Here is a 27,694-nt window from a genome sequence, read left to right as displayed (position 1 = left end):
CCTGCTGTATTAAGTATCTCTATACAATGACCTTTCCTGCATAAAAGTGTCTGTTTACAGCAAATCTCTGTGTAAAGCGTCAGTTTACTTTGAATTTAGAGTGATCACTGACCATGAATCCCCTACAGACACTTTGTAGAGTCAGTGAACCACCCTGATGTATTGAATGTCTACTTAGTAGTGAGTTTGCTTTGTAGTGACTGTTCATTTGCAGTAAACCTCTGCTCCATGAAGCATCCTATTAAAAGGAATCTTCTCCCTATATAAGTGGTCCATTTACGGTATATCTCTGTGTGTAAATGGTATGCTTATGGTGATCTCCCTGCATAACTCATATTTACTGGATGTTTCCTTGTAAAAAGTATCCATTTACTGTGAATCTCCCTAAAATAAAACGGTCTTTCATAGTGTATCCCGTGTATAACATATTGAATTAGTGAATCTCCGTGCTTTATAATGTGTCCATTCACAATGTATTCACTTTGTACTGAGTGTCTATTTACAGTGAATCCCCTGCAGGAATTGTCAACTTACAGTAAATTCCCTGTGCAACTTGTTCATTTACAACAAATCCTTCTACTGTATAAACTATCTGTGCCAGAAAACTTGCTGAAAGCAGACACTTGTAAGTTAGGGGTGGTTGATGAAGGGCCTTCACTGTAAATGAATATCTTATGCAGCAGAAATTTATTATAAGTGTATATTTAAGCCAAGAGAGAAACTATGAATGAAGTGTAGAGTTATGGTGAATCTCCCTTTCAGTAAAGTTATTATTCACAGTAAAACTCCCCTCTATATTGATGTAAACTGTACATTCTCAGATAATCCTCCTGCTGGCTTCATTGTCCTCATCCAATGAATTTCCCCCTTATTTACAGTTCACTGATCCAACTTGTTCCATTACAGTGAATTATTGTTATTTAAAATCTTCTGCTGGAGAAGAAAACATTTGCTCCATATTAAAATTGCATTCCCTAAGTAAATTTGCAGATCTTGAAGGCTGTTGTGACTAGTGGCAAAATCTTCACCCTTTGATCCTCTCCAAAACCATCCCCGCCATACAGTGTAGGGTCAGTCTATTTGAATTTCCTTTTGCAGTTAAGTGGAGTAATTCTGAGTGGGTGCGCTGTGGAGAGAGCTGTCTGAAAAAAGGCAGGAAACAATAAAGGTTTTAGTGGCTGGCTGAATAGTAGCAGGTAAGCAGGATAATATTTGGCACAGGGAGTTGCATTTCAGGCTACCATAATGCAATTCCAAGCCATTTTTATAGTGTATCTCCAAGTGGATTATCTGACGGAATCACACAAGGAAAGTCATTGTAAAGTAGCACAAAATATAGTGTCAACCTTTGTCCAGTTATGGCATGCTAAACTGAAAGAAAACAGACTTGCGTTTATCTAGCGCCATTCATGATCCCATGTTGTGAGTTTGATCCCTTAAAGGACACATAATTATGCTGATCTGTATCATACTGAGAGAGCAGTGTTGTGCGCTAATACTTAATCTCAATATCCATCAGAAAACAAGATTATAATTTAAAGTTTGTCTATTTCTGGAATCTTGCATGGAAAATGGCTGTCTTGTTCCTCAACATTACCAACAGCATCCATACTTCAAAAGGATCTTGGTCACTGTTAAGTGCTTTGTGATGCTTTGAGGTTCTAAATGGTATAATTTAAAAGCCAGTTCTTTTTAACAATATTCTGCATTCAGGGATGGTGATATTGGTATGAAAGTATTGGTGAAAATTAAAGGGAAATGTTACAGAAATATCACCGCACCTCAACAGGTCAGGAAGAAGCTTCTGCACTTGTATCTGTCTTGTTTTTTCCAAACTTCTATGATACTTTGTTTTTAGTTAGTGCTATCCTTGTGTGTAACTACATAAAAAGGTTGACAGAAAGGGAAGTGATGATGATAATGAGGAAGAGGACAATAGGGAAGACAATAGTTGCTCCAGTCTTTGCTGATGACACTAAGCGGAATAACATGGAGAACAAGGCCACACAGAAGATCTAACCAGGTGCAAAGTCTGACCCCAATTCCCCTCTGCCCCAATCTAACCATAAACCATGGCTGGGTTACATATCTGTGCACCAACTCAATAACTTTTATTCTGGCCATAGGGATGGGGAAAAAAATTGATGGCATCAGTGAAGATGTTAAAACTTGTGGGACAAAGAAGGTGGAGGAATAGGGTGACAGTGCACCATTTTCCAGACAGGGGTTGATGAAAAATGTCCCCATGGCTCTGAGGTTGTGGACATTGGAACTAATTGGTACGAGATAAAGAAGGACAATCCCACCTACAGTAAACAATGTGGCCAGTGTCCAAGATTGTACACTAATTGACAACTGGAATTCTGTCCTATTACATCCAGAACATAGACTGCTTCTGGTGGCTGTACAGGATGGATATTAGACAGTCATCTTCTCTTTGGTTTTTAAATCCTATCTGTCAGGACAGGGGCTTCTATCTCTCAAAGCTTTCAAGATCAAAGACGTGCCATGATGACAACCTGTCCACTAATCATTGGGGGCACAGATCCAGTGCCCAGTGGAATGATGGTATTTTCAAAACAATATGATATGCCAAGCAGCAAGCTTTCCTCCTTATTATACTATAAAAATAGCATACAGGGGTCAACATCTTGGTGTCCAGATACCAGCTTCTGAGATGCAGATGGTAGTGTTTCCTTCCAGCATGACGGCCAACTCAGTCCCACAAGTCCCACAGGGGCCACAGTTTTGTGCCTATTAGTGCTTTTGCCTCTGTCTCCGTGCCTAACAGCTCCATCGATGCTGTTCTAATCATCATCTTGTGTAGAGCTTGTGGATTCTCTATTTGACCACAGAGGGTTCCTAAGGGTGCATCAGTTTCATCCCACATCCCAAGGTTTGCTGGTGAATTAATTACACTCAGTGGAGGTTAATGGAAAAAGCAATCAAAAGGGAATTGATGGGCATGTGTGAGAGAGAACACGTTGCCAGGAAATAAGGAGAGGGGGAATTGTATTAGTGGGATTGTTTGCCTAGGGATGAGCAAGAACCAGATGGGCCAAATGGCCTCCTTTTATACAAGATAAAGAATAGGGGCATCTTACCTTTTGAGATACTGGACCTGTGTTGGATGAGGTGAAGCATTAGAAGGGGTACATAATGGAATCTCAGGGACAAAGAATTAGTAGGTGTGGTCAGTTTAAAGTTGCTGACGTTAACATGCTTTATTTTCTTATACATGGATTTCACACACATAGGCCCCAGATTACATTGAAAACTAAAGTGTCAGACATTGCAGCATCAGATATACAAAAATGTTAGTAAGTTTATTTACAGGCCAAGAAATATGCTAAAGTTAGTGAGTTAAATGATATTTCCAGCCAAGCTCCTTCACCTGGGGGATTCCTGCTACAGAAGAGAAACAGCTTGAAAAGCTTGTAGATTCTAATGTAGCAGTTCTTATGCTGAATTGTCTCCAAAGTGTGTGTTGTTTTCTCCCGTGTTATAAGTGTAGATTAACAAACATTTAGAAATTATGAGTGCACTCAGCACAAATGAAATTGAATTAATGGGATAGATATAAATCAAGGAACTTCCCTTCGGTTTCACTTAAAATACAGCTGTTATGTTGGAGCCACAGTTAAAGCCGTTGGTAAGGCTTTCGAAAATCTTGTTTAGAATGGTGTTCTATTTGGACAGTGGAAAGTAGAAGATAATTCCAAATTCATTCAATAAATCTACCTTCATCTAAGAACATCTAAATAAAATGCAAGATGCCTTTTTTCCATTGTCTGTCCATAAACCTGAACTGTTGTACGAAGTCCTTAAGCAGGAGGTAAAAGGAAGTGATGAACAATTAAAAAGCTAGTTCCGAGTATCATGAGGCTCGGCAGAAAATAAAGAGTAGTGGTAAAAGGTAGCTATTCAAACTGACAGAAGGTAGAAACTGGTGATTTAACAAGGAACCAACATTGCTGTTTCACAAGTTATATTAATGGGTTTGAATTTGTCAGCAAAAAACACAATTTCTAAATTTGCAGATGATAGCAAATAGAAGGGGTGAGGTAGTGATTTATGAGAACTCCACAAATTGTGAGAAGACATTAATAAACTAGTGTGGGAATATATTTGGCAATTGAATTTCAGCAGATAAATGTGTGAACTTATATTTGTGAGGCAAATAAGAAGATCACCAATAAGAATTTAAATGGAGTAGAAGAACAGGGAGTACAAATTATTAAAAGTAGCACTGGAGGTATTCTTCTTCTTAATATCATAAAGAAAGCATACAATGGGGTTACTTTCAAAAGAGAAAGAAAACAAACATTGAATCTTCATTAGATTATGCACTATGAAACAGTGTATACAGAGGCAGTAGAGAGGGTACAGAAGAAAAGTTCAGGATGATGTCTGTCAGGAAAAGATTATGAGAGATTATGTCTGTCAGGAAAAGATGAACTATTATCTTCTCTTGAAAAGTGAAGGATGATGGTTGAATTATAAAGTGTTTTAAAATTATGTAAGGTCTAGATGGAATAAACAGAGATTTTCTCAGTTTTTGAGGAAGCACAAAACGTGAGCTTATCAGAAAAGATAGCCACTGATAAATCAATTTAAGGAATTCAGCAGATGCTTCCTCACTTAGAGCATCATGTGAATATGGAATTTACTACTCAAGGTTGAAGCAAATGCCAGATATGCATGAAGGATAGGCATAAGGCATTACTTTGACAGAATTAGAACAAAAGGAATGGGAAGATACAGGAGTAGAACATAAATGAGAACATAGGCTGGCTGGGCTGAATTACCTGTTCCTGTGCTGTATATTCTGTTATATTCAATTTTCACAGTGACGATCAATTCCGGAAAGACTTGTTCTTTTGTTCTTATTCACTAAAATTGCCCCAGTTTAAGACTCAGTGACAAAGGTCAATTGACGAAATTCACAAATTGCACTGTCCTGAAATTGATCTCTGTTGATAAAACTATCTTCATGGCAGGTAATGCCAGGGTTGGAATGCTAAGCTTATCTTCATACATGGAGATGGTATTTTTTTAAAACCAGGGCATGGATTACAGAGAACCAAAGCAATCCAATTTTTTTCAGAAAGTAAATTTTCTAGCTAGTTTGCATAAAATTGTTAACACCTCAACCTTCTAACCCTTACATAAAATATGCTTTCTAGTTGACAAGGCTTCAGTCAAGTGTGAACCAGTATTTTTCTATATTCCTAGAACATGCAGAACTTCAATAATGGCTTTTCCCATCAAACTGAAAAATTGCAGTATCTAGTTTTACTGTAAATACTTGATCACATAATTTAGGCTGCGCGTTGTTTGCTGTAGTGAGGGGTAGTTGCAGTGTCAGAGACGTTGTCTTTTAGACAGACATTTTCCTAGGCTGTCTCTGTGCTTAGGTGAATGAGATAAAATTCCATGCCACTAATTTGAGAAAAGTAAGTGTGTCTTGATCAGTATTTATGCATTTATCAATATTACTGAAAACCGATCATCTGTTTATGATTATACTTTTCTACATGGGATTTTGCTGTGCACAATTTTAACTCCTGGTTATGAACATTATGAGAGTGGCTCCAATTTAAATAAGTTTGGAATGCCCTTTGGGGTGTTCCAAGGTCGATAAAAGGCATGATATAAACACGACCGACTTTTTAACCGCACTTCACTCAAATTCCCACAAAATGCTGGAGGAACTCAGCAGGTCAGGCATCCTCTATGGAGGGAAATAAACAGTCAACGTTTCAGGTTGAGTCCCTTCATCAGGACTCGAGACCTTCAAGGGTCTCGATCTGAAACATCGACTGTTCATTTCCCTCCGTAGATGTTGCCTGACCTGCTGAGTTCCTCCAGCATTTTGTGTGTGTTGCTCCAGATTCCAGCATCTGCAGAATCTCTCGTGTCTTCATATGAATTCATTTGTGAGGGCTGTATGCATACAAGCAAAGCTGGCTTCACAAGGTTGCTACTATGTTTACTACTGTGAAGATGCAGTTGCACATTCCTGCAATGCAAATCATTAACTGAAACCTCTTCTTGTAGCAAATAATTCAGACGAGGCATCAGATATTGACTCGGAACCAGACCTGCCTTTAAAAAGGAAACAGCGGCGAAGTCGCACAACCTTTACAGCAGAACAGCTGGAGGAATTGGAGAGAGCATTTGAGAGAACTCACTACCCAGATATCTACACTCGTGAGGAACTTGCACAGAGAGCAAAGCTTACAGAGGCACGAGTCCAGGTAACAGCATGACTTATTAATTGATATTGAATTTGTATGTGTTTTGTTGTTAATAAATCAAACTCTGTAATTATTGGAAACATTTCAAAAATATATGTTATTCTGAATTATTTTGGTTGTTAACTAGATCAGTAAGTTGCACCTTGAGTGGTAAATTTAGTTTAGTCAGTTTGGATAATTACATCCAAAAGCAAAATAAAAGTTGCAGATGCTGGAACTCTCAAATGAAAAGAGAAGATGCCAGAAATACCTAACAGGTCAGGCATCATCTGTGGACAGAGAAACAGAGTTAATGTTTCAGGTTGATGGCCCTTTGTCAGAAGCATTATCTCATTTTCTCTTTCTGCTGATACTATATGTGCTGCTGACTATTACTGGCATTTTCTGTTTTTATTTTGGACCAGAGAACAACTGTGGAGAGAAACAAAATTAATATTTCAGGTCGATGATCTTTCATCAGAACCGGGGAAAATTAGAATTTGAACATATTTTAAAGTTGATGAGAAAGAAGTGTGCAGAAGGGGTTGGAGGTTAGAGTCAAAGAGAATCAAGGGGAAAATCTGCAATAGGGTTCAATGACACAAGTGGAGATGGTGTTGGTTGTAAAATGATGCAGATGGTATATCTGGAGGGTATGCAAATAGAAGAAGAAAAAAATCTGAAATATTGGAAGTGTAAAGAAACAAAATACTTGAATATTGGAATAGCTGATTACTTGTTGAATTTAATGTTGAGTCCTGAAAGTTGTACTGTGCCAAATCGGAAGCTGAGTTGTTATTCCTCAAGCTTATAATGAGCTTCCTTGGAACAGTGGTAGGAGGCCAACCACTGTTTAAAGAGAGAGAGAAAACAGCCTGGAGGATTAAAGTGACAGGCAATTGAAAGCTGAGGGTCACCCTTGAAGACCAAATGAAGGTGTTGTGCAGAGATGTCACCCAACCTGCTTTTGGCCTCACCGAAGTTGAAATGAGCACCAAAAGCAGCACACTAAATTGGAACAAAACCAGAACATTCTGGAAAAACTCAGCATCAGGCAGCATTTGTGGAAAGAAAAACAGTCAACGTTTCGAGTCTGTAACCCTTCGTCAGAACTGAGCTCCAGCATTCTCCATCTTTTGTTTCAGATTTCCAGCATCTGCTGCTTTTTTGATTTTTACACTAAATCAGTAGTAGAAGTAAGTTGGTACTTTGGGAAGCAGAAGTGTGAATAGAGATGATTGTCTTTGGATTCTTTTTCTGCTATGCTCCTCCAAGATTTTAAGGGTTTCCCAAACCTAGGATAACTTGTCAAATTGCGTTATGCAGTGGCACAGTGTTAGCCTGCAAATGAGGGTGGGTGGGCACCTTTAACCTCTTGTTTTATTTTTCTCCGTGTGAAGCTGTGGGATGAATGAATGTTGGTCATCCCAATGAAGGAAGACGTTCTTTTTCCAGATTTGTTCTGGAACTCTCCACATGGTATTGTGTCTTTAAGGGTTTGGGAGTATTTTGAAGGAACAAGAGAGCAATACCTACATTATTATTTTGGTTTGCAACCTTTAACTCCATTTAAATCTTCTGTTAACTTTTTCTATTTGTAGTCACAACTTGCAGCGAATAGGAAAAATAAACAACAAATAGGTATACTTTTCCTATTTGCTACAAGAATTTAGCCCTTGGAGTGACTTCATTGTTGTTCTCCAGAAGGGAGTGATTTTCATCTTTTTACTGCCCTGCTTCTTGAGACCAAAATCCAACGTAAATTACTGCGATTTTCAAGGTTCACCATGTGGGACTTGCATGATGCAATTTCTTTCAAAGCAATGTTAGCAGTACATAGCCAAACTAGTTTCCCGAAAAGGGATTGTTGGAGAGCTGTGAGCCAATAGTGAGCTCTTTTGGGATCATTTTGGAATTGGCTTATTGTTGTTACATGTACCGAGATACAGTGAAAAGGTTAGTTTTGCATGCCATCCACACAGATCATTTCAGAACATAAGTACATCAAGGTAGTACAAGGGAATGATGATACAAAGATAGGTGAAGGGGCAGGTAGTGTTGAGGAAGCAGGGAGTCTGCAGAAGGACTTGGACAGGTTGGGAGAATGGGCAAAGAAGTGGCAGATGGTATACAGCGTAGGGAAGTGTATGGTCATGCACTTTGAAGGGCTAAAGGCATAGACTATTTTCTAAATGGGGAGCAAATCCAGAAATTGGAGGTGCAAACAGACTTGGGAATCCTAGTGCAGGATTCCCTAAAGGTTAACTTGCAGGTTGAGTCGGTAGTAAGGAAGGCAAATGCAATGTTAGCATTCATTTTGAGAGGTCTAGAATATAAAAGCAAGGATGCAATGCTGGAGCTTTATAGGGCATTGGTCAGACACATTTGGAGCAGTTTTGGGCCCCATATCTAAGGAAGGATGTGCTGACGTTGGAGAGGGTCCAGAGGAGGTTTACAAGAATGATCCCAGGAATTAAAGGGTTAATGTATGAGGAACGCTTGATGGCTCTGGGCCTGTACTCACTGGAGTTTAGAAGGATGAGGGGAGGTCTCATTGAAAGTTACTGAATATTGAAAGGCCTGGATAGAATGAATGTGGAGGTGATGTTTCCAGTAGTGGGAGAGTCTGGGACCAGAGGGCACAACCTCAGAATAGAAGGACGTCCCTTTAGAACAGAGATGAAGAGGAATTTCTTTAGCCAGAGCGTGGCAAATCTGTGTAATTCATTGCCACAGATGACTGTGGAGGCCAAGTCATTGGGTATATTTAAAGCGGAGGTTGATAGGTTCTTGGTTAGTAAGGGCGTCAAAGGTTATGGGGAGAAGGCTGGAGAATGGGGTTGAGAGGGAAAAATAAATCAGCCATGAGCGAATGGCGGAGCAGACTCAATGGGCCAAATGGCCTAATTCTGCTCCTATGTCTTATGGTCTTAAAAGCAATAACAAAATGCAAAATATAGTGTTACAGTTACTGAGAAAGTCAAGACCAGATAATACCATTTCCCAAGTGCAGAAAAGCTCATTCACTCAGCTGTTTAACTTCCATTATTCCTTGCATTCCCCGCGCCCCACCCCCACACACAAACCCATACATACAATACATCCCTATTCCTCAATGTATTTCTTAGCATTGGAATGCATGGAGAATTTTTCTACCAAATTTAACTGTTGCCCAACCATAAAAATGTTTAAAACAACTCAAGGGCTCCACTGGGCTGGTGTCTCAATTTCTCCACTCAAGGGCTGCCTGATGCATTCTACATATCGAAATAGCCTTCACTTTCTCTCACCAATCTCAAGAATAAAGATCCACAATCTGTATAATCTCCTTCAGGTAACATGGGAGTATTATCCATTAAAGCTTAACACCGAGACACATAACCTGCAGTTAAAGTGGGTGAGGTAAAATTGTTCAAAGAGGAATGAGAGGTAGGGAGGCAGAGGCAACTATTGGGAGTTCTAAAACAATGGGCCTTGGCAGATGAAGAGATATTTGAGCGTGGTGGAGTGATGAAGTTCAGGGAAACCAAAAAGGCCAGAAATGGTTGAATGTAAGTTTCTCAGAAGACTGTCGGACTGGAAGAGATAGGGAAAGTTAAGGCCATAGAAGAATATGAAATGAAGGGCAAGAACTTTACAGTCATATTATTGCTAAATTGGGGTGATTGATGAATGAGAATGGAAGTTGGTATGTAGGCAGAAGAATTTTGGATGACCTAAAGTTCATGGAGGGCAGAATGAGAGAGGCTGACCAGGACTGCATGCAATGGTCAAGTCTGAAGGTAACAAAGAATACATGGTGGCTTCAGCAATGGCTGGACACAGTGGGTTGAAGGGCCTGTTTCTATGCTGTACAGCTCTATGACTCTATTTATAGATAGGCATGATGGCTGGTATTGATGCAGTGAGCTGAAGGGCCTGTTTTTATGCTCTACAGCTCGATGAACTGAGGAAGGGCTGGAATTGGGTATTATCAAGGAGGGGAAAGTAGGCAGTCAATGATGTATGGACAAATAGGACACTAAATTTATGAATGTATGGTTCAGTTATGAATGTGTTGCTCAGGAGAGGTCTAGAATCAATGTGTAGAGAAGTCTGTGGCAAATGTTGAACTACCATGGCACAGAATTTGCAGTTGGTGGGGAAGCAATAATGCTTTCCATTGATCCTGAAGGAACTCTCTACAGTGATCTGGTGATTTCTGTGGCAAGAATTTGCCCTTTACCAATACTTGTTTGTGTCAGACATCAATTCAATGTGATCCTTGTTGCTCAGTGACTGTGAGACCATCATGCTGTTTGCTCAGCCAAATACAGAAAAGAACAGTACAGTACAGTAAAGTTAGTACAGTAGAATTCATAATTTTAAGTTAAGATTTTGAGCACTGTAAAGAATACTAAATAAAGATAGGAAATATACCTGTGCTTAAAAGATGCAGAAATGAAATAAATAACCTATTTTTAAATCACTTATATTCATCACAGGAGGTTGCACTGCACATATGTAACATATGTTTTAGAATCAAATGATTTGGAAAACAGTCTTTATGGGTTAGTAAAATAAAATCCATTTACACCAAATGCAAATGAAAGTAAGATTCAAGGTTTGTTTATTGTGGGATTATATCCTAATTATGTGATAATCCTTGCAATGTAGTTTTATGTCAGTGGAGAAGTGCAGTCTATAGGCTAGGTCTGAATAACTCACAGCAAGCTTAAGATTTCCATATTATAATACTAATGCAGAAAATTCCTTAAATTGCTGCCTAGACTAGTAAATATGGTGAACACTGGTAATTTTGCTATCATTAGTACTGCAAAATGAAATTCAACTTTTTTTAATCTTCCTAATATTTAGCTAGAAAAATTTTCACCTGAAATTAAATGTTGCTCAAGCAGTTGGTCAATTTAATGACAATGGCAATAATATGCTGATAATAATAAATGGCTTGTTCTTCCATAGGACAACATCTTATAACACTCTGATAACTTACTGTATTATACACCGCCTGATATAGCTTTGAAAGGGGAGAAGTTAGCCAGGCTTCCAGTCTTTGAGCACAATATCAGCTATCAAATGTGTACAAACAAATAGAACATAGAATTTAGAACAGTAGAGCACAGGAACAGGCCCTTCAGCCCACGATGTCTGTGCCGAACACGATGCCAAATTAAACTAAATCTCTTCTGCCTGCACATGATCCATATCCCTCCATTCCCTGTATATTCATGTGTCCATCTAAAAGCATCTTAAACGCCACTATCATATCTGCTTCCATCACAAACCCAAGCAACCCATTCCAGGAACCCACCACTCTCTGTGTAAAAAAACTTGCCCTGCTCATCTCCTTTAATCTTTTCTGCTCTCACCTTAAATGCATGCCCCCTAATACTTGACATTTCTACCCCGGGAAAAAGATTCTGACTATCTAACCTGGTGAAAAGGGTATGTCAGGTTAAAATGAATTCCACATAAGAACACTACAGGATGCAGGTGTGATGCTCCCATGCTGATTAGTCTACTCCAGTCCCAATACTCTTATGGACAGTGTGCCCACATAAAAAATTAGCTTCTTTGCTGAATTATTAGAGGAATGCAGACAGCAGTGTCATCACAACATCATGTTTAAACTCCTTTAAATGAAGAGGAAGGGGAAGAAAGCTGATGGAAATAATTTTACAAGACTAGTTACCTCTCTACAATGCAATACCATATTCTGCAATATCCTGTGCTGGGGTCACATCCAACATCACGGAAGATTGCTGGAAAATAGCAAAGCAGCTATATATTTATTTGTCATTCACCTTCAATATCTGTACTTTCTATGGATGCATATCACTTCCAGAACTCAAGGAATGATCCTAAGTGAAGTACAAGAACTAATACTTTCTAAGTACTTGCCCCTCAGTGCACGCAGAAGCCACATTAATGCAGCAGCTGGCACAGTGTAGCTTTAACCCTATGACTTCTCTGCATTCCTCACAGCTTCATCTGGTCTCATGAGGCCTATCATCTCTTATGTGGCTTGCTGTGATCTACTTCCCTGCTAAATTCCCCAGAACAACTAACATATGGATCTTTTACTAAACCCAGCATGAATGACAGATTTAAGTCAATCATTGACTTCTTCACGACAGTTCAGTGTTGGGAATTTAACATTTCTCAGACAGTAGGAACACTGAATCTGCTAACTTTTATTGAGTTATTTCTTGCAATAAATTTTAACATTTTTAAACGACAGTTATACTACTGTTCTTTACTCCTTTTAAACCCACACACAACATCTGTACATCAATAAAACACCAGTGACAGTTAACTGCTGAGGAACTTCAACAGGTTTAATTCTGCACAATTATCTTATATCCAGAAATAAATCAAAACTTTATGATATTTTAGAAAACACATTGCTCAAAAAAAGAGTAGATTTGCATTGATTCAGAATGTGTTCAATGTTTGGATTAGCACCTACACATAAACTGGAACTGCTTCAGTGTCTGATTACTGAAGATTTTCTCACATCTGACATTCCAGAATTCTCGTGAGTTTGGAGCTTTGTTCAAACTTGTTATATTTGATAAAAAGGCTAATTCATTTTAATGGCAGCTCAGATTGAGAATTATAAAGTTTGGGTAGAGAGTTAGAGGAAACCACACTTTGCAGAAATTGCTTGATTGATGCTAAAGGCATGCCTCTGGAAAGCTGATGTATTTAAAAAAAACAGCTTTGTTTGAATTGTCTGATTGTTGCCAGGATAGCAGTAAAAAAATCTCACAATAAAATGAAACTTTAAATGATGCATTATTAAAATTCGTATATAAATTTATAAAGGGATTTGCTTGATTTGTCAGTAAAGCATTTGTCAGTTTTCAATTGCTTTAAGTAAACATAATTCCAAATGTAATTGGCTTATTGTAATGTTTTGCTTCACAATGATTGGATCTTTTAGATTATTATTTTTGTACATGAATTGTGCATAACGCTGTTCATTCTTGTTTAGTTTGATTTTATTATTCATTGTTTAATTATGATAATAATTGTAGCAAAAGTAATTCAATTCAATTAAAATTGTCCTGGAAGTGATCCTGTTTAATTTATTAGGTTTGGTTCAGCAACCGCCGAGCTCGTTGGAGGAAACAAGCAGGAGCCAATCAACTACTGGCATTTAATCACTTGATTCCGGGAGGATTCCCGCCCACAGCAATGCCAGCACTGTCTCCGTACCAGCTGTCTGATGCCAGTTATCCACCCACGTCGATACCACAGGGTAAAGCAAATCCTTATGTTTAAGCAAAGAAAATTTTTAATGCCGGCATTCTGACAAAGAATATCATTAGAAGATATGATCTGAGAACTATTAGATCTCAGAGTAAACCAAAAAGCTTTCAAATAAAGAAATGTTGCTTGGAATTATTATGCTGAAGTACTATAAATAAAAACAAAATTATCAAGGAAGGACGTGAACGATTTGCCATTTTAGGTGATACTTTCTTCAGATGTTTTCTATATTACTGTCGCATGGGAGAACAGAGAGAATAGGGTAGAAATTCACCTTAAGTAGTAGCCCAAAAGGGACAGTCTATTAATCAGCTGCCTGTTTTGCTCCCAACTGACCCTGGCTAGAATATACAATCAATGGCATGTTGCCCAATCATCATTGCTCATTAAAAAAAGTAAGGACTTCCCTCTTGTGGTTCCTCCAGTGGGAATATACCTTTGTGAGCTGGCTCAGTCCCCATGTGCAAGGCCCTGTGTGGTGGCAGGTTCTTCTGTGATGTAATGGGCAAAATAACATTTAAACTGCTGACTCATTCTGGCCCAGCTGGCTGTCAAATGTTCCTGACTTTTAATTTAATAAATCATAAAATGCTTAAAACATTTAAATGTACTCCAACAACTTAAAAAAAATCTTAATTTAGTGAATACTCATTCCTCTGCAGCCATCCCCCCCCTGTAGAAATCAATGGTCTGCACTGGCTCAGGATGATCATGCAGGTTCCACACTTGGGTGAATTAACACATCTGTACATTTGCTTATGCAGTGTCAAGAAAGAATAGCTACATGTCACTGCATACAACTTTGGGACTCCGGTATTGAAATCCCAGAGTTAGCCACAGTTATAGAGTCATAGATTCATAGAGTTATACAGCACAGAAATGGCCCTTTGTCCCAACACATCTACACTGGCATTCTTGCTCATCTACACTAATCCCATTTGCCCACACTGGGTCCATGAACCTCCATACACTTCCTATTTAAGTACCTGTTGACATGTCTCTTCAATGTAGTGATTGTATCTGACTCCACCACCTCCTCTGGCAATATATGTGTAAAAAAAACTTTACCCTCAAATCCCCTTTAATTCTTCTTTCTCTCACCCTAAACCTACGCCCTCTTGTTTTTGATACTGCTACCATGGGAAAAAGATCCTGACCACCTAACCTATCAATATCTCATACAATTTTATATATATATAGGTGGATCTGAGTCCATGGCCAGATTATTGAATGGCAGAGCAGGCTCGATGGGCCAGATGGCCTACTCCTGCTCCTTTTCTTTATCTTCTTGTGTTCTTATCTATCAGGTCACCCCTCAGCCTCCTTTGCTCCAGGGAAAACAATCTAACTCTATCCAATCTCTCCCCATAACTAAAGTCCTCCAATTCAGGCAACAGCCTGGTGAATCTCCTCTACACTCACTGCACCACAACTACATCCTCCTATGGTGTGATAATCAGAACTGCTCACAATACTCCGAGTGCGGTTTAACCAGTATTTTGTAAAGTTGCAACATAATGTCCCAACTTTTACAGTATATTCTAAACCCTGACCTTTGAAGGCAAGAATGCCATATGCTGTCTTCATCACCCACATGTGTTGCCACTTTCGGGGAAAACTGTTCATCAGCATTCCTTAACACACTACTATTTACTATATACATACTACCTCTATTTGCTTTCACAAAGTGCATCACCTCACACTTGTCAGTATTAAATTCCATCTGCAAATGCTCTGCTTATCTTTTCATCTGATCTATATGGATAATGCACACATTTCCCTGCAATAGCTAAGTCACTCCATGCAACTGATTTAAATAGAACTGAATATCAAAAGGGATGTATAATAAGTGGTTGGAACTACAACTCCTTTTGGCATTACCACCCAACCCGAATATCCCTCCCAACCTAATGCAAAGTTTTATACATTGTGCATCCTTAACTCCTGTGGTAATGTGGTTGTTCTGCAAGATTATTGAAAAAAGGAATACCCAGTGTTTTCTTTTAATTGTGAGATAACTAAAAAGGGCCTGAACCATTGTTCTTAATTTGTTTTTGATCCCCCTGTAATACAAAGTTTTCCATTTGTCTTGATCTCTGTGCCTACAAGGCTTCTCTGCATGATTCTTAAAAGCAGTTTGATGTTTCTGCTGCAATCATTTCTTCCAGATGTTTCATGGCATTGAAAGAACCTTTAGTTATGATAAATAGCTATCAAGCAACTTTAGTGTGTACATGCAAGCAGTCTTCCGTGAATGAGTTGGCACCAGAATATGGAACACTTACCATTATGAAACCCAGTGTCACTTTCAATTACTTCTAGTTTAAGTGATGTTAGAGAGAGTAAAATATGCCCTTTACATTGCTCCAGTGATGGAAAATTTCCTCTGAACTCTGTGCACCAAAATCATAAACATGCTTCTTAAAGAATTTTAACAGTTTCACTAAGCCTGGCTCACAGGTGAAATTATTCCCTGTCAATGTGCTTACTTAATTTCACCTCTCTTCAGTACCAGTGTAACGTTTGCTCTGCCTGTCCATCTTAAGTAAGTAGGATGAGGAGCGGTGACAGTGGGGAGTGAAATTGTTTATGGGATAGAGCACAGTGAGTGATGGTAAATCAGCAGACATTTTTTTTTCACTGCAGCAATTTTCATTTTGCTGAAGTTGCTCATTTTGTGTTATCACCAAAGACTTACATGAGACATCCAGTTAAGAAACAAATTGGTTCAATGGATCTGCATTCACTAGGAACCATGTTACTTGCAGCCAGCAGAGAATGGAGACTTTTTTCCCATCATTTGGGGCAGCATTTTAAACCAATTCTTCCAGTTTTGAAAGCAAAGAGGACTAACAGACTTTGGATGAAGCAATGCTGAAATTGCAAGAAATAGTAGCATAATGGTGGAAAATAATAAAATTATCTTTAAAATCATCAAACAAGACTCACGTTTCATAAAAATTCAAAATGATAATGGCGATGAAAAGAAAATTCATACTTCCTTGTAAATACAGATCAATATTATTCAGTTATTATGTGACGATTTTACTCTGTTTTAAGAGAACATATAAAAGATTTTGTAATTACTACACTGTTAATACTGTTTGTGTTGGGTGTTCTTTTTCAATGATATGTAGTAGAAGAAAGTATCATTAATGTGGCTGCTACCTTTTAGAATCATTAGAACAGTGGTTAGCTTTTAGCTAATATGTATTTCTTGTTTAAATGACATGCATTTGATATTATAAAAGGAGGATAGCATTCTATTTTAAAAGTCAATGTCTTCACAAAAAAGCATTATGGAAACATCTTTTTGTCAAAAACCATAGCATAATTTTTGCAGGTACCCTCATTAAAGGGAATACTGAAGGAAGGTTTGGGCCCAGCAAAACTCAGATCATTTTTGGTTTTCAAGTGACTAACATCAATCACCGGAAAAGTAGTTTGAGGGGGGTAGATGGTTGTTCTTAATCAGATATTCAGATTCTATGAATTTGCTTTCTCATCATTTTTTTCCTCCTGGACATCATAAGTATGAAATGTTTTGCTGGAATTTATATCACTGAGATATGTTTATGAACAAGAAAAAGAAAATGCTTGACACTTTTTCTTGAAGACACTGCATCTCTAAACTACAATATTTTGACTTCTGAACAAGTAAGCAGTAATTGTTAAAAAGTGCTTTAAAAACTACCAGACATGAGTTTATTGCCTTTTAGACCTAGAATAGCAATTTTTTAAGAAAGAAAAGTGATGCAGCATTAATACAATAAATGTTATTGTGCTTTCAGCAATCTCAGATCCAAGCAACACAGTTCACAGGCCACAGCCTCTGCCTCCGACATCAGTTCACCAGAGCAGCCTCCCTTCTACTCCAGACAGCAGTTCAGCTTACTGCTTATCCACCAGCAGGCATGGATTTTCAGGGTACACAGACAGCTTTGTGTCTCCAGCAGGGTCTACCAATCCTATGAACCCAACGGTTAGCAACGGCCTCTCACCTCAGGTCAGTTTTGTGATTCAGAACAGGCTTTCTACTGTATATGTGAACCAAATAGTTTACTACCCAAGGCAAAACTAAAGCAAGATTTCTAAATTTAAATCATTGCCCAAATCTGTTTGTGCAGCTCATGTGACTGTGCTGGTTTATGCCCAGTCATTTTTCCAAGTACTTGGTTTCCTTGACACTTTATAAAACAAACTTTTCACTGTCATCTTTTGGAATAAACAACTGTCATACAAGTGGATAGAAACTGAGAACACCATATCAAGAATAGTTGCAAAGAATTAATGGCAGGACTCAGAAAAATGAAATGAAAGTAAAACCAAACCAGTTTTCCAAGATGAAATTCAGTGAATGTTTTAGGTTACTGTGTAACAGATTAAAGTACATTACCATTCAAGTTACTAACCTGGTTCTCTCAGTTGTTTAATCTTTTTTTTGCCATTTTTCTAGACCATACTTCCATCATTTCAAGCTTGGCAGTTACTAATATATTCATTCCACTATGCTTATAAAATGATATAACAAGGCTAATTTATGCATTGCAATCCTATAAACTTCATACTTCCTTTCAGAAGTTCTCTGCTAAGTAAACTAGAGTTTAGAAATGGAATTCTAGGTGGGGCATTATTTCAAGAACCACTTAACAGAATAAGACAAATCTATCATGATAGTTGTTCATTAAAATGTTACTTTTTCTGCTGAAACTTTCCCCTTAAAATATATTAGATGTACAAATGGGAAATGAGCATATCAATTCAGCCTTATTGATCGATTTATATTTTGCTTCTTAAAAAAGAATCCATATGTTAGTGTTAAATCGATAAAAATATCAAACAAAAAATTAAAGCAAGCATTTAAACAACTGAGTTCCATTTTTGTTTACAAATTTAAAGCTCTAATATCACAATGTAACTACTCTGAAAAATATCCATATTATACGATTATGTTGCCAGTAAATTATCCTAGAAGAAATTAACTTTATATAGTGTTATAAGAGACCTGGGGGGACACAGTTGGTTTGCGCTGCACTATTGTCACAAATGATCCCTTCATTGTAACATGTAGGCTCAAGGCACACTTAATAGAGCATCTCAAGCTAATATAGCACCTTTGGCTAATATCACCCACACTCAATATTGCCCCATTAAACTTTTTAAATGTATTACCAGCTGGTAGAAAGTAGACATTATCATATTATTAAAATATACTGTCTCCATTTATTAGCATAAGTTGGACACAGGTGTCATCTGATATGTACACCAGTTAATTTTTAATATAGGTCACAAGGGATTGGAATATATAATTAAAAGTGAGTCATTTCAGAGTGAGGAGATAGAGTGCTAAAGGTATGATTTTCTTGAAAAGCATTCTATAAATTGAAGAACAGAAGGAAGCACAAAATGACATAAATGAAAAGTGAAAAGACAATTATAGTCAATTACACACCAATCATTGGCTACTGCGACTGCTTGAACAGTAAGGAACATTTTAATAGGCAGAAAATGAGATTCTAATGGCACAAAGGGGGGCCAAAATGACTGCTTGCATCTGTGGCTTTTTACTCTTCACCTAATGTGCAGTTGAATTGCGCAATGTTGTTACTGCTTTCTGCAGTACACTGATAACTCCCAGATCCAACAGTTCAGAGTATTGTAGAAACTATAAAGTGAGAATAAACAAATTCCCCCTCTGGGCAAATAGGACCCTTCCTGGTTTCTTTCACTTAGAGCACACAATTAATTGACATCTTAATCAATTTCTTCTGGAAAGTGAGAGTGTAGCAGCATCAAACACATTGCTGTTGCAGTAGAATTAGAAATTCTAAATGCCTTATGTTCAAAACAGTCGAGAGGCTCTGCATATCATCAGCTCATTTATTTGTTTTGCCCCCTTGAATGCCTTGGCCTCTGTGTGATAAATATGTCATTGCAATGGAGATGTTTTGCTATTGTAATTTGAGTTATGATATGAAGATCATCTTTCCAGTGAAATAATGACAGCAGTGCTCTGTCTTGTGTTGTATTTTTTATTTGTGCTGTGGATACAGTTGGACTAGGTTGGAAAGGAATTCTTTATGAAATATGTATGATTCATAACAAATTATTTGAAAATGTATATTCTGCTATGTGAAATCTTAGTTAATACAATCATAACGGTATATAAAACCATAGTCACCGGAACAGAAGAAGTCTATTCACCCACACAATAATATTCCACCTTTAAAATAGATCTGTATCTCATCCCTCTTATACGCCATTCTAGGTACTTCCTGATAAAATTAGATTTTAGTTGGCTAGGATTAGAATGATGCCTTCTTTGACTGGAATTCTACATCAGAAGAATGAAATTATTTTTATCTATCCTGTCAAATCCTTTTATTATTCAATCACCAAATAGTTACTTCTCAATCTTCCATTCTCGAGAAAATACAAGGCAAGTTTTGGCAAACTTTAATCATAAATCTAACCCTCTATGCCATGGTATAACTCTATAGAATCTCCACTGCACTCCCTGGAAAGCCAATGTACTTTCCCCAAGATTCAGTGACCAGAAAGGAATGCAGTTTTCCAAATGAGGACTGACCAACTTTGTGTAGAGCTGAAGCATAACTCCTGTTGCCTCGTATAGCCCAACAATGAGAAAAAATCCATGAAAAGTGCTACAAATACTCAGCAGGGCATTGACCTGAAACATCAACTCTTTTTCTCTCTCCAGCCAAGCTGCATGACCTGTTCAGTTTTTTCATCATTCCTGGTTTTATATCAGATTTCCAGCATCTGCAGTATTTTGCTTTTTTGACTAAATAAAAAACTTATATTTTTCTAGCTCCAATTACCATACCTTTTTTGACCTGGTCTATCTATCTATCTATCTATCTATCTATCTATCTATCTATCTATCTATCTATCTATCTATCTATCTATCTATCTATCTATCTATCTATCTATCTATCTATCTATCTATCTATTTATTTATTTATCCATTCATTCATTTATTCATTCATTCATTCATTCATTCATTCATTTATTTATTCATCTATTTATTCATCTATTTATTTATTTATTTATTTATTTGTTTGTTTGTTTATTTAAAAACATCCTTCAACACCTTTAGACCATTCACACGTTCAACCAAGATTGCAAGAAGAGCTAACTGATGACCAATGTCAGAATTAAAAGTCGTTAATTATTATCATTACATGCCAAACTCATATTTTCCTATTGTGTCAACAAGCTGGAACACAGTAAGCCACCACATGTTAATAGTTCAGATTTTGATGACTTTCCTACCTACTAGATCTGACAAATGTCCTGAAATCATGTCATTTTATTTCAAAAGAAACCCCGTAGTCATCACAACTATCAGAGCTGGATTAAAAAGCATCTGCAAGCTAGCTGCTCCTTCAAACCTACTAATCTCATAAGAATATAGGAAAGTATAAAGGAGGAAAATCATTTTACCTCTGCATTCAAAACTCATGCATATGAAAATAATTCTTTATTCAAAATTTTATTCGTAGCATCTGTGTAAAAGCCAATAAATCCCAGTGTGTTTTGAGTTGAAGAATAAATAAAGAAAGAATTAATTTTCAGTTCAACATCTGTAGATGTTATCACCCAGTGTCTGTTCAAAGGTGCCAGGTTGAAAGTCTCTGATCTGTTTTCATCTTACAGCTTCTGAGGGAGGACCTTTACTTTTATGACCCTGAGCTTTAGGAGACAGGAAGGATGAGTTGAACCAAGGTTGTTTTATCATCACTGACTCATGGGACAAATATGGTACATAAATTGTGTAATCATAGTAGGCCCCATTCTTCATTTTAAATATACAATTTATATGTGCTAGTCATTTATTTTTTAAGTGTAGCTTTATCCCCCCCAAAGAAAAAGAGATATTATTGAACAAATTTATAATTTATTTCATAAATGATTTTAAATTAACTAGAGGTTCTTAATGGTCTTTTTTAAAAATACTTTTCCACACTCTAATTACTTGGTACTTCCAAAAAGTCTCTACACTTTCAAGACTTTATAAAAATAATTTAGTTAGCTTTTAACAAGATGCTGTAGTGTCCCCATGTTTCAAAGTTAGTTTTACTTCTGAGTATCATTCCACAAGAGGTTTTTCTTCATTGATAGTAACATAAGCAGTTGTTAAAGCATATATTTTGCTGTAATATCATATAACTCTTTGATCAGAATCCTTTTCTGGTATGTAATCCATCAAGTTTGGTTTTATTACTGTATGGATTAAATACCTTTTACTGTTTTGAAACCATGAAGGAATCTAAAATTTATGTCTACATTGGTGTGGGAACTAAGTGCCCTTTAACTTCTAAGCAGCGATATTATAGGTAATAAGATCTAGCTCAACTCCATGTGATACATAGCGAATCATGGGTACACAAGAGCGAGTTACAAAGCTTGCACAGTATCAGGGCATTCAGATCATGTCATAAACCCCAAGGCTGAAGCTGGAACAATACATGTGGATCATCTGTAATTCAAAGTTATGCTAATGTCTATAATTTTTGTTCTAGGCATCTTTAAAATATTTAAAAAATAGATTTCTCAACATACTTTACTTTCTACTGACCATAACCTGAGATACATCATTGCCTCCATTAAACTACATTGTTTATGACTTTTAATATAAAAAAAGTAAAATAACTTCTTTGTATTCCATCCTTGACTAACATACTTTTTGTGCAGCTTCCAAAGACAGCCTTATTGAGAGTGTCATGTGAATGCAGTTTTTATGTGTGAAAGGTTAAGACTCTCAATGGCTTTCCAGTCTTAGAGTCCCTCGAGTTTGTTGCTGCTGATGTATGCCTTATGATCTGTGAAGTGAATGAATGCATATCTCAAGCTATTGCAGTGAAAATATGACAACATATGATAGCAAATTGCACTTGGTGGAAGAATTTTATAGAATTATTTTGTGGTAGTGATCCTCAATTACATAATTAATTTCCCAGATTATGCTACAAATTTAATGTATTATGGAAGAACAACTTCTTTCAGTTAAGAGCATAAATCAGAGAAAGAAAACCAGACATTTCCACCAGTTCTTTTTGACTTGATAACTTGGCTTCTTTCCAATGTCAGGAGCTGGAAATGTTCCTGCTGCTGATATTCACCAATCATCCTTTAATTGATCTGAAGATGTGTTTATTGAGATTACAGCACAGACATTACCCAAGAAAGGTCAGGTTACTTTAAATATAACTAAATCTTATCAAATAAGTATCAAAGACAGAGTGAAGATTACCTTGAATAACATAAGAGGATTTTAGCTAGGACATTAAAATGAATCTGACACCTTCTTACTGTAATGAAAAAGCTCCTCGTGATTGACAGGAGATTAATCAAACCATCCTGTGATGATTTTCACAAACATTTTTCTCTTCCAACAGCATGGTAACTTTTAGGTGTTCTGAAGATGGAACTAATATTTAAAAAAAAGCTTTGAAGCATTAACTCATTAAATATTCTCTTTGTTACCTGATTTGCTCTTTGACCAAAACCTCAACCCAGTTACCAGTTTAAAAAAAATACCATGTTACACATTTCCCTCCTTTTGCAGCTGCCATTCACTTACATGTAAAGAACATGTATTAAATATTAGAAAAAACAATGAGGTAATGGCAAAAAATTGCAATGGATGTACAGTATGTGGAATATTACCGTAAAATTCAGTCTTTGATAGTTGCATTTTGATTTCAAATGTAGATTTTTTTCACTTGGTAAAGAAACAGTCTTAATTCATGCTGCAGTGCTCTTGAATATTTTCTGTACTTTATTTTTTGTAAATATTCTGTATATTTCAATTGCAGATTTAATATCAAGTTCTGATTTCTTTTGATCAAATTGCTTGTTTCAGATATTGGGGCAAATCCAATTTTTCACTTCTAATTGAGTAATGATATAATTGAGATTCAAACAACTATTTCATGCAATTTGATTCTAATTTACATCTAATTTAGTCACATTTTCATGAGCAAGGAAGGAAATCAAAGAGGTCTGAAAATAAAATTTACACAAAATGCCACACAGACTGAATTTGCAAAAGTAACTAGCAAACTGCAAACATGAGGGAATTTAACATTTCATCTGCCCATTTCTTTGTTTGGATTCTGATCTTTTTTAAACTCTCACAGCATTGATGTGATACTATGCTCCAACTGTAAATAAAATCACCAAGGTAGATAACTTTAAAAGTTGAAAATACCTTCATATAAAAAAGGTCAGTTGTGCGTTATAGAAAATCAGAATGCTGCTGAAACTTAGTGCCAGTAATGTTCAATGTAAAGTATCTGGCCCATCAAGTGGCTAATGCCATTTGATGATGTTGATTAAAGCAAATAATCAGACTGAATAAAGGAAATAAATTAGCTGGTCCTGTACATTCAATAGGGAGTCTGAAGGGAACACTGGTCACTGAATTATTATTACATGTTGCTGTTCAATAAACTTATGCTGAAAAGTTGGTAGGATTAACATATGAGATAGAATGATCTGGGGTGCTCATTGATAACTAACTGGAACTAGATCCTTACTTTGGTATGTTTTTTTGAACTACTATGCTGGAGGCATGGAGTTTATGTCTCAGCAAGCAACAATGAACTTGTTCAAAGCACAGTCCCATTTCCTTGAATAGAAAACTGTCTCCAATTTGGATCAGTGTTTTGACAACATTTTGGAATTGAAGAGGGTATGGAAAAGGGAACCTAAATTGTGACTTTGGATTAGGCACCACAGCTATATGTAAATGTCTACATTATGGACCTTACAATGACATTCAGTGTTCAAAAGACCATAGAAAAATTAAGCTCATATAAACTGTTTTCGTGCAATCACAAAATCCATAAAAAATAGCGGAGAAGAGAAAGATAAGGGAAGTACTGGAGAGCATCCTGAAAACTCAGAGCAGCACTGTGGAGTCAAAGAAGCCACCATACCTTCATACCTTTATTAGTGGGAAATCATGTCCAACAAATCAAAGGTTTTTGAGGAGACAACAGGTTCATTGGGTACGGGAACATAGTGACAATTGTTTAATAAGCTATAGGTGATTGGTCTAGAAGGGGATTGACAGAAAGAAAACTCTAAGACTGCATTTTCAGTTTAACACTCTCAGAGAGAAACTGATGGGATTGTATTGGCCATCTGTTTTACACCCACCTGATTTTACTTACAGTTGAGATTTTAAAAAAGTATGGGTAAGATAAATGTCTAAATATTTGACATGTCACAGATTCTACAAGAGGGCACAATCACAAGTACAAGCAAAATGCACCACCAGTTTGGGAAGATAATTATTTTTTTATTATGTTGACCTGCCAAAGTTTGTCCTGACATTAACAGCTTGTAAAAGCAAATAAAAAAAATAAAACCGTGCAGATTGGTGATTAATACAGGGGAAGAGTAGAAACTTACTCCTGAATGCTCTTGTCAGAAATAGTAAATGAAAGGGTTAATTGCTTTTGACCATCAATGATCCAGCAGTAGCTTGACCCTCCTCTTGATGATGAATGGAGGGTTACTGACCCGCATGTGTTTCGCATTAAGACCAAGCTTTGCTGTGACATCTTCAAGAGCATTTATCAGGATTCCACTGACAGCATGTTCTGTAAATGACAGAAAGCAAATGTGTAAGGGTCAGAAAGGAGAATGTCATCAGCTCCTGTATAATACATTTCTGAATCGAAAAACTGTCAGTGGAGTTTGAAACAAGAATGTTAATTCACTGCAAGAAAATATATTATGTATGAGGAAGACCTTATTTAGGCTGAAAATAATGAAATATGATATAGCTTTTGCTAGCAATTTGATTCTGTAGAAGATGCACCACAGAGGCAAAAGATGGATTATTAATCCGTGAATAAAATGTATTTTTTAATGCAGTGCAGTTTTCTGGTTCAGAGGAAAGAGAAATGAAATATAATCGACCATCAGAAAATTTGATTCACTTAACATGGTCCATGGTTTTCACAGATGGGCTTTGGTATTAAAAGAAGCATTCCTTCACTGACTCGAGCAGTTCCATGGGCTTTTTGTATGATATCTAGCTGTGAAATATTTTACTGTTTATTCACTTCAAATTACACTTAACGGCTGATATTTTAACGATGTCAGGAGCAATTTAATTCAATACTTCCTCACAGAATCTCTGCGGGCTTTGCAATACTGTTTCATTTACTCCAAATTAGAACTTGATTTCACAAATTTAATGCTAAGAGGCCTTTGTTTCTGAGATCAATATTAAAATGCTGCTCAGTCTTAACCCTTAACATGGTTAAATGGAGACCACCAGTAGTGAATCACAAGATGATTAATAATTATAGTATATTTAGATAAGTACATCTATGTATATCTTTAGTTTAATATATTCTAATATATTTAATCTAAATACAAAGAATCTCAGCTAAATAAGCTGCAGTGTTTTCTTACAAATCACAAGCAAATGAAATACTAACAATAGAAAACAAAGTATTTATTTAAACTTGAATAACATGCAGATTATTTAATGTACATTCCTATTTCCATATTTACTATTGTCGGTTTCTTTTTAGTTTGCTTATCTAATGCTGATTATAATTGATGAAGAATAATTACAAATATAAAGAAAGCTGTGAGAGTGAAATTGATTTCAACTGAAAAGAAAATCAGGCAGGGTATAAAATGTATTTCCAATTCTTGTTGATCACCTGGGCAGCATGAAAGCCCATAGTTAGTGCAGATGTCTCACAGCTCCAGTGAGCTGGATTCAATCCTGATCTTGGGTGCTGTCTGTGCAGAGTTTGCATCCTCTATTCCTGACATGTAGGTGCTCTGATTTCCTCCCAAATCTCAAAAACATGCTGGGAGGGAAGTCCAGATGAAGGGTCTCGACCCAAAACATTGACTGTCTATTTCCCTCCATAGATGCTGCCTGACCCTCCAGTGCTTTGGGTATCACTCCAGCTTCCAGCATTTGCTGTCTCTTGTATCTCTGGAAGGTTAATTGGTTACTGTAAATTATCTCTCGTGTAGGTTAATATCAAAAATCTGATGGATATGTGTGAGTAGGAGTAAATTGGAAAGAGTACAGGGATATAAAGAGGAATGGGATGAATGGGATTGTTCTCCTGGATCTGGCATGGATGCTTTGGACTGAATGGCTGCCTTCAGTGTTATTTATGAGTATAAGTTTTCTGCTATGACTACCCCATTAAATCTTCTCATTAGTTCACCTTTACATCTGAAAAATTCTATGATTTGTGTTTTTTCAGGAAGAATAAAATTTACTCAGAGTTAGAGTGCTTCAGTCACCAAATATTGGATCTTACTTTTAAATCAGCTGATAGTTGATAGACAGTGTGTGTGAGTGTACCTTGCAAGTTTTCTAGGTTAAGAACCAATGACTTCTATTTTCAATTAATTAATTTTGGAAGAAGGTATTTTCCTATGTCGAGCCTGCTTAACTGAATTAATGCCAGTTTCTTCAGAGAAATATATAAGTAAAGAAAAGAAGCCTGAGTTGGAGAAAATGTCTGACTCTTTTAGAGCATTTTTAATACTTTTGTATATTTCTGCTGCTACGGAGCCCTTCACTTCAATATAACTTGAGTAACAAATTAACAATTTACTTTGCTCTGAAATTACTCTATGGGGAAGATATTGATTGACTTCAATGGAATTGGATAGCCAAGTGGCAGGGTGAGCAGTTGCAAATATATTCAATTCTCATCCTTGGTAGTCTCTGAAAAAGCTGGGCCCATTTTGGATTAATCTTGGCTAATGAAAGCTAACTTTATTGAGTACCCATGCCCAGTTATATGGTGTGGCAATTACTATTATTCAATGGAAGTGAATGTTCTGAGGTGAATATAACCAGTAGCTTTTTGTGCAGGTTGTCAGAGTTCTACCCCGTCATGTAGCATCTGATATTTTTTCCTCTTTGCTCCTTACGGCATATCTCAATCCATTTACTTTAGTGCCAATACCAATTAACACAAGAATTTCAGAAAAGTAACCATGTATCAGAATCCTAAAGGTGAGGGACTTCAATTTCAGATTTTTTTCCTATTGTATCTGCATTTAAAAAAATCAGTATAGAATTTAAATATCATTGCTTAAAAATACATTGTTTATTTGTTATCTTTCAAAGTAAAACAAAAGAAAGTAGCTTA

General features: G+C 36.7%; 1 protein-coding gene across 1 annotated transcript in view; it reads left to right on the top strand.

The window, feature by feature from the left end:
• The window catches only part of pax3b (paired box 3b), an 84,925-nt gene that overhangs the window by 34,711 nt on the left and 22,520 nt on the right, over positions 1-27,694 (top strand). The window contains exons 5-7 of the mRNA XM_052017490.1: positions 6,061-6,260; positions 13,338-13,503; positions 17,306-17,520. Coding sequence (XP_051873450.1) covers positions 6,061-6,260; positions 13,338-13,503; positions 17,306-17,520 — 581 coding nt within the window. The remainder of the gene's footprint in view (positions 1-6,060; positions 6,261-13,337; positions 13,504-17,305; positions 17,521-27,694) is intronic.

Source organism: Pristis pectinata, chromosome 6 (assembly GCF_009764475.1).
Source record: "Pristis pectinata isolate sPriPec2 chromosome 6, sPriPec2.1.pri, whole genome shotgun sequence".
In the NCBI taxonomy this organism is placed as follows: Eukaryota; Metazoa; Chordata; class Chondrichthyes; order Rhinopristiformes; family Pristidae; genus Pristis; species Pristis pectinata.
Note: the sequence above shows the minus strand (reverse complement) of the source record. Positions and strands in the feature narration are given on the sequence as shown.